An 8,203-nucleotide genomic window follows, 5' to 3' on the forward strand; every position below is an offset into this window, starting at 1 on the left:
ACATGTGAATGTATCAGCAAAATACATGACAATAATTGACATACTAAAACCACTCTGACAATCAAGTACGATTCAAGTAAAACATCACCCTTTTGCGTATTATGGGTCCGTTTGGATAGAACTTATTGCTGAAAACTGAAAACTGAAAACACGGTAGCAAAATAATTTTTAAATGTGTGAATAGTGCTGCGGGACCCATTTTTAATAAAAAAATTGCTAAAAAAGTACGCGCACAATACGCGCACACTGTGCACGCATTGCGCACTTGTCCCCAGCAACAGAAAAAAAAAAAACAAAAAACAAAAAAAACAAAAAAAAACAAAACGTGGACGCAACAAATATAAGCTGGATCCAAACCCTCTCTATGTATCATGTTCTCAAGAGGTTCATATACTTGATACAGTGAAATTAAAACTATTACAACCATACAACAATGAAGGTAGCTATGCAGGGGAGAATCAACCACTGCTGGTATGGCGGATCGACTAAAGAGCAAGAATTTTAATTGATCTAGCATTTGAAAATCCTCTAAGATGTCGACTTTGATGCTTGTAGCCTAACAAGTATAAAAATAGCAATATAAACAAAAAAAGTGATTTGGTATGAACCCAAAAAATAAAAAAATAAAGGATCTATATTATGTGAAAGGGGGAAATGGAGACTTACAAACTATCTTTGAAAGCAACTCAACTTTATGGCTCAGGCCTTGGGCGAAATACCTATCATAATAAAAAAGTTAGTAATGTGAACAATAATGTTAAATAAAAGAATTGTCTGATAATTATAAAATTTAAACTTCTCTTACAACAACAATACTATTGTAAAAATTAAGACTTATCTCACAGCAATGTTACAATAGCAATCCTAGGACAAGCTGCACATTGATTTACCAAAAATAGCGCCCAATATTGGCAAGTATTACTTTCTGATACTAACATTATAGAATGACTGATTAGTTTCAAGCTAGTTGTGACACCAGAAATTTTTTAGTTAGAAGCCACTGTATAAGAAAGACAAAAAATAATAAAAAAGACTGAAACGTTGAAGTAATGATTCGGACCATTTCCTTATATTAAAAAACACTGCAAGTTGTCTACCACTTCTAATAATTTTCTCTCTAGGCTTCATTGAAGTCTGGAGGTGAAACTTCTTTGCCCTTAGGCAACTCTTTTCTCCGACCCGTCGGTGGAACCTAGATACTACGTACGAATGGAAGCTATCACAAACAAGTGTGCGAACCTTAAACTCTCGGCGAGGGAAGGAAGCGAAGTTGATCTAGCCCTTCCAGGGGTAGACCAAGGTTTGGTGCTGGCTAGGAAGTTCTGTACCAAAAGGAGAGTGAACTTAGAAGCAATAGGTCGGGCATTACGATCAGTGTGGAGGAGAAAGAGAGACTTTGAGGTCAGCGACATGGGAGAGAATAGAGTGCTCTTTGTGTTTCAAGAAAAGGAAGATTTGGACAGGGTCCTATTGCAAGGGCCGTGGTCCTTTGATGACAAGTACATTCTCCTGCTGCATGAGCTAGAGGTGGGTGAGTCTGTCTCCACTCTAACCTTTCAAGAAGCCACCTTTTGGGTTCAGATTCACGGCTTACCAACTCTGAGTCAGACAAAGGAGGCGGGGGTACGTATTGGAGGAAGCTTGGGCAAGGTAGAAAAGGTGGATGTAGGGGATAGAGGATTTAGTCTGGGCTTTTATCTTAGGATTAGAGAAACCCTGGATATCTCGCAACCATTAAGCCGGGGAAGGATAGTGCGGATGGGGGGGTCAGAGTCACGGTGGGTTGAGTTCAAGTATGAGCGCTTACCTGTATTTTGCTATTTGTATGGCCGAATAGACCATGATGAGAAGAAGTGCATAGAATGGCTCCGCAGTGCAGGTTTGATGAAGGCAGAGGACAAGCAATACGGTCCCTGGTTGCGTGCCATCCCAGACCGACTACAGAAATCGCACGTGGTGCTTGGGCAGTGAACTGGAGAGACAGTAAGCACTGGGCTGTTGGGTGCGGTACCGATGGAAAGCGAACTGCAGCCTGGACAGCAAACGGCAGGCTCGGCTACTCGCCGTCAACCCCACGGAGTAGCAGAGACCAACTGGGAAAGTGGGAACCTGGAAAGCGAGAGAATCAAGGAAAAGCTGACCGAGGAAAAAGGAAATTCGGATTTCGAGGAGCAGCTGAGAGAGCTTGATGCCGAAATATCAGGTAAAGCTAACACGGGATGTAACGTGGAGAAGGTTCTCAAGGCACGGGATCTGGAATCCGAGGTGAAGGTGTCAGCCAACAAGACTGAAGACGGGGGAGACGAAGACTTAACGCATGGTCTTGGGAATGGGCCGCTTGGTGTTTTGGGCCGAACTGTGGCTGTTGATGGGCCTGCTGCATTAAAAAATCTTATTCCTAATGTGATGGAGCCACAATTATTCCAAGTTGGGGCTAAAATACCAGTTGCAACTGAACGAGGTAGGAATAAAAAAGCCAAAAGCCCAACCCGAGCAAAACGGCATGCACATGCAAATAAAACTGAGAGGGAGAACGTGACAGTGGGTAAGCCTATTTTGCAGAAGAGTAACGCCATGAAGGAGATAACCAGTATGGAGGTGGAGGAGGTTGATGCGGGGCTAAAAAGAAAGACACGGGCTCCCCTGGATGAAATTATGGAGAATGGGGTGGGGGGGAAGAAACCTAAGATTGAAAAGGAAGTTGTTGCTTTTGGTAAGTTGTTGGCCACACCAATGGGATCGGCGGCGGCTGCAGTGCAGCCCCGCCGGGAACAATGAATGCTATATGCTGGAACTATCGAGGGTTTGGGAACTCTCGGACAGTTGGCACTCTTCAAAAAACGGTGTTGGAAGAAGATCTCACCTTGGTTTTCCACATGGAAACCAAGTTTAATGTGGAGGAAATGGTGGAGATTAAGCGTAGGCAAGAAAGCTTCCTTTGCCTGGAGGAGTATAATGGCTGCCCAACAACTAGTCAAATGGGGTTTGAGGTGGCAAATAGGTGATGGTCATAATATACGGATATGGCAAGATCAGTGGCTCACTAGCCGGAGTACGTACAAGGTAGTAACCCCAGAAAGGCATGGTAACCAGATTAAACTTGATAGGGATTTGCTGAAAGCTGAAGGACGAGAGTGGGATATAGAACTGGTGAGGGGTCTCTTCCTACACCAGGATGCAGAGGCGATCCTTAGTATCCCCATCAGTGAGTCAGCTGCAAAAGATTGAATGGTATGGGCTGAGGACAAGAAAGGCAAGTTTACCGTTAGAAGTGCATATAGGCTGGTTAGGGAATTTTAGGCTGAGGGTGGTAACGCTGGGTGCTCGGACCCGACGAAAATGCATGGAATTTGGTGGGGAGTGTGGAGTATGAACATGCCAAACAAAATCAAGCACTTTGCTTGGAAGGCATGTAACGGTATCTTGCCCACTAAAGACTCTCTCTTCCGTAGAAAGATCACAGACAATAATGTATGTGAAGCGTGTGGTAAGCAGATAGAAACAACCTTGCACATACTCTGTTTTTGCAGCTGTGGAATAGAGGTATGGAGTGCAAGCAAGCTATCGTTGCCGTGCACTATCCAGGAGTCTTGGAGTTTTGTGGACGCCTTTAGCAGACTTCGGAGCAGTTGGGAGGCCCAACAGGGACTGTTGGAGCGATGGGTCACAATCTGTTGGGTATTTGGAGGAGCCGAAACGAGGTTCGACACGGAGGAAAGAGGCACCCTGGGCTTACAATAGTGAGAAGCTCGCTGAAACTCCTGGAAGATTTTCAATCAGCTAAGGAGAAGCTAATTAGACCGAGAATAGAAAGCCAGAACAGAGCTGCATGGAAGCCACCACCGCCGGGCTCCTTCAAGGTAAACGTTGATGGTGCAATATTCCCAAAATCTAAGCAGTCCGGCGTGGGGGTCATTGTGCGAGACGAGGAAGGTAATGTGATAGCAGCCATGTCTAGGAAGCTGCGGTTACCCCTCGATGCACTAGAAACGGAGGCGAAGGCCCTGGAGATCGGGATGGAATTTGCCAAGGAGGTAGGGCTCAGGGACGTGGTGTTTGAAGGTGATTCGCAGTTGATAATCAATGTCGTTCGTGGTATTGGAGAGGCTAAAGCTTCCATTCTGAACGTCATCCATGGAGTGCTACGGACAGCCCAACGCTTTAGGACCTTTGATTTTTTACATATTAAAAGGCAGGGGAATGCCCCTGCCCACCTGTTGGCTCAACATGCTCAAAATGTTGAGGACGTGATTGTATGGCTGGAGGACTGCCCCAGTCAAGTGGCACATGCGTGTGCTCATGATGTATCTTTTTTACAGCATTTTGAATGAAGTTTTGAGTATTCACTATCAAAAAAAAAAAAAAAGGACTGCAAGTTGGAAGGTCCACCTCCCCTCTAACCACTTGGGCTTTAGTTGAACCACAGACGTCATATCTCTGTTAGTCCAACACCCAAATCTTTCTCCACTAAGTATATTTATCAAACAGGAAAATGTTTATCAGAAGTAAAAGTTTGGATTGAAATTTTTTTCATATTCAAGTTCTAAGACGAACAGAGAAAGGAACAAAGATTCCCAATACAAAATCATCTGAATACTAAAGAAACCCAACTACCAGGTTGATAATAGCCAAAAACAAGCAAACCCCAAATAACAAAACACAAAATAACAACCTAGAGAAGCAAATGACATAGCCACACACACAAAAATTTCCAAAAGTTTATACCCAAAAAAAAAATCCAAAAAAATAAGATTCAAGTACCACAAAAAAGAAATACAGATTATAGAGAATTAATACGTATGAAGGCATAAATGATGAGTCATGCGCACCACAATCATCTCCCTCCTCACTCTCACTGCTTGAATCTTTTATTGTGCAGCAACAAAAGGTTAAAAGAAGGGAAAAAGTGTTTACTGCAAGTCTGAGCCTTTGGTAATACTATAAATATAAGAGTATAATTGCTTAGAGGAAAATACCTGTAATTTCTCAAAAGTGGTGAGGGAACTTTTGTTCTTTACTGCTTCAATTACCTTCGCAGACGCTCTAACAACTCTAGATCACCGAGCTTGTAGGTTTTGTAGCGTTCCCCTGACACCTATACCAAAAAACAACAAAGGGAACATGCTTGACTTTCCAAAAATCAACGCCTTCATCTGGTTGCAAACTAAGCACTAATTTTGTCGGCATTTCATAGAAATCGAGAAATTTTAGGCTTTTCAGATGGTGTATGCCAGAGGGCATCTCCTTCAGCTGTGGGCAAGGTCCAATTCTAAGCTTTACAAGAAGAGGCAGGGCACCTTTGTCTATTATCAATCTATTTAATCTGCTCAAATTTCGAAGTCCTAGAAGCTTGAGGTTTTGGAAGCCTCCTCCTTCAATATGTAATTGCTCACCTTCGTATCCATTGTAGAGCCAAATTTCCATCAAATTAGGTAGAACTTGAATGACCTTCAATGTATCATCCATTAATCTTGACCAGTGAAAACCAACTCTAACAATACTCTTGAGTTTGGCAATCCATTCCGACAACTTTTCTAGTCGCCCAAATAGGAGGAGAGTGTTTAGGAGGGGCAGAGGAGAAGACATTGATTGCAATTCAAGAACTTCTTCCTCGTTTGTTGCGCTGATATCCAATGACCGAAGGTGGCTCATTTTCTCCACCACAATGCACAACGCCATCCCATTTTCTCTCTTCAATTTAGAGATTTCCAGCTCTCTCAATTGGCCCAAACTTCCCAATTCTTCAATAAGCGCAATGTTCTTAGCTTCAATATTAAAAAGCTTCTCCAAGGATTGCAAAAATTGAATGCCACTATGTATCTTTACAGCTCGTCGAAAATCACTACCAAATTCAATATGATAATTTTCAGTGTACGCCGCAAGATATCGTAGCTTATGGAGACCACTAATCTCCACTGGTAGCTGAGACACAAGAGAACATTTTAAATCCAAAGTCTCTAGATTTTTCAGCTTACCTATGGACTTTGGAAGAATATGTACTTTTGTATCTCTAAGGCTTAAGTATCTTAGATGGAATAGGTTTCCCACTTCTTTAGGAATGAAATCAATAGGAGCACCTTCAAAATCCATTGTTTTCATGAGCTTGAAGTTTGCAAAACAAGTAGTAAGAAAAGAATTGGGCACTTTGTCTACCCCCAATATGAGAATAAAATGAGTTTGAGAACTAGTAATACTCTCCAAAGGGGTATTTATATTGTTCCGAATTGAGAGACGTCGAGCAATTCTCTCAAAACTTAAGTAGTTTTGTATTGACACCAAACGAAAATTCAACTCCTCTGACTTAGAAAGAATAACCTCACAAATCATATCATGAACTCGACAACTGCTGGTTCTACCAATAAAATCAATTCGTGCCACTTAAACTAAGCTTCTACGAATAAACTGGTTCAAGTAGTCTTGTGCAACTTCTTCTAATGTTATCTCTTGCTTTTCTTTTACAAAACCCCCAGCTATCCATAGGCGAATTAGTCTAAACAATTAATAGAATAATCCTCTGGAAACATGCCAAAAGATAAGAAACAAGCTTTGAGATTGAAGGGTAGATCATGATAACTAAGAGATAAAATCTTTGTGATGCCTAGGAGATGAGGATTAGTTTCCATCTTTGAACTAAGGCTATCAAAAAATTTTCACCACTCAGAGGAAACCTTGTCTTTAGTTGACAAAAAACCACTGATAGTCACAATTGCTAATGGCAACCCTTCACATCTCGCAATTATGCTACGTGAAAATTATACCAACTCAAGGGGACAATGCCCCCCTTCACATTGGAACACCTTGCAAAATAGCTCCCAAGCTTTTTTTAACGGCAAAGATGATAACTTGTACACATAATAAGATGGACATTCTTTGTTAGAGGGAGCAACACTCACTTCGGGTTGTGATTACTATTCTGCTACCTTTGTTGTTATCTGGTAAAGCAAGTTATATATGTCTCCAAAAATTTATATTCCATATATCATCAAAAACTACTAAATACTTCTGCTCAAGCAAAAATTGCCTCACTTCATTAATTAACCCTCTTTCTTCCATAGTGTCAATTTCCTTAGGAGGAAACTCATTCCTTGCCTTGTAGAAATTTTTTATCATGTTCCTCAATATTGCCTCCATATTATAGGATTGAGAGACAGTGATCCAAGCAATGCAATGAAAGTGTGGTGCCACCTGCTCATTGTCATACATTGTTTTGACAAGTGTGGTCTTACCAAGCCTGCCAATGCCAACCACCGAAATTACCATGCAATTATATGGTCCTTTTACCAATAACTCTATCAATTCATCTCTAGGGGCCTCAATGCCCACAAGCTCATTGTCCTCAATGAAAAGGGATGCCTCTCGAGGATCATGCCATGGCTCATGTCTAGCACCATTGCTTGGCCCCCCTTGCTCGAAGCTATTGAAGCCAAATCTTTCACCTCTCTCTCTAAGTACCTTGAGCTCGTTGGTTTTTGGCACGTTTTGCATGCTAGTGGATGTCATTTTCATTTGAATAAACGGTAACAGTTTATTTTAAATGAGGAAGCAACCTAGCAATAGTTTCTTAGGTTCCTTTTCTTTCTTTTTCTCTCTCCTTTTGTTGTTGTTGTGAATGGTAATCACACACGTACCTAATGGTTTTTGAACCCTTGACCTTTCCCTCCACCCATCCTTTTGTAAATTCCTGTCACTGAATTATTTAAAACAAAGTTTTGAATGGGTTTATATCTATAATTATTTATAGCTATGAATTTATTTTCTCGTGCTCAACCTTTACCATTCTGATGTAAAGAATTTTTGTAGTTCTTCGTTTGTATGGATCATATTGTTTGAGTTTTGTGTTTTGGCTTATTATCATTTACTTCCTTTGCAGTTTTGTGTTTTGATTTATTATCATTTACTGCTTTTGTAATTTTTTGTTATGCTTTGTGATTACTTAAGTAAAGCTATTACTAATCAAAATGTCATTACTCTATAAATAAGCTTGTTCATGAAGACTAGGAATCATCTTACATAGGAATACAAAAAATTTAAGGAGGGACATAGATTACTATATATACTATATAGACACACATATAACCATAAACAAACAGATTTTCTTTTTACTTTAATTACAACAAACAAACAAACTTAAAATTGTATGGGAATATCATGCAATTAAAGAAAGTCATAACTATAGCTAAGGATTATAGTAGTACCCAACAAA

The 8,203-nt window shown here is 40.8% G+C and overlaps 2 protein-coding genes and 1 pseudogene across 2 annotated transcripts; 2 read left to right on the forward strand and 1 right to left on the reverse strand.

Moving 5' to 3' along the window:
* Positions 1-1,209: 1,209 nt before the first annotated feature.
* Positions 1,210-1,971, forward strand: LOC142639366 (uncharacterized). Its single transcript, XM_075813560.1, has one exon. It carries the CDS (start codon positions 1,210-1,212, stop codon positions 1,969-1,971), a length of 762 nt encoding a protein of 253 aa, XP_075669675.1.
* A 1,688-nt stretch (positions 1,972-3,659) lies between these two features.
* LOC142639367 (uncharacterized) lies at positions 3,660-4,331 on the forward strand. The gene has a single exon (XM_075813561.1). It carries the CDS (start codon positions 3,660-3,662, stop codon positions 4,329-4,331), a length of 672 nt encoding a protein of 223 aa, XP_075669676.1.
* Positions 4,332-5,026: 695 nt separating this feature from the next.
* On the reverse strand, positions 5,027-7,500 carry LOC142639368 (disease resistance protein RPM1-like; annotated as a pseudogene).
* Positions 7,501-8,203: the final 703 nt, after the last annotated feature.

Source organism: Castanea sativa, chromosome 6, assembly GCF_040712315.1.
Source record: "Castanea sativa cultivar Marrone di Chiusa Pesio chromosome 6, ASM4071231v1".
Lineage (NCBI taxonomy): Eukaryota > Viridiplantae > Streptophyta > Magnoliopsida > Fagales > Fagaceae > Castanea > Castanea sativa.

Coding starts and splice junctions, on each gene's coding strand:
- LOC142639366 (XM_075813560.1), top strand. CDS start 1,210: ATGGAAGCTATCACAAACAAGTGTGCGAACCTTAAACTCTCGGCGAGG.
- LOC142639367 (XM_075813561.1), top strand. CDS start 3,660: ATGGGTCACAATCTGTTGGGTATTTGGAGGAGCCGAAACGAGGTTCGA.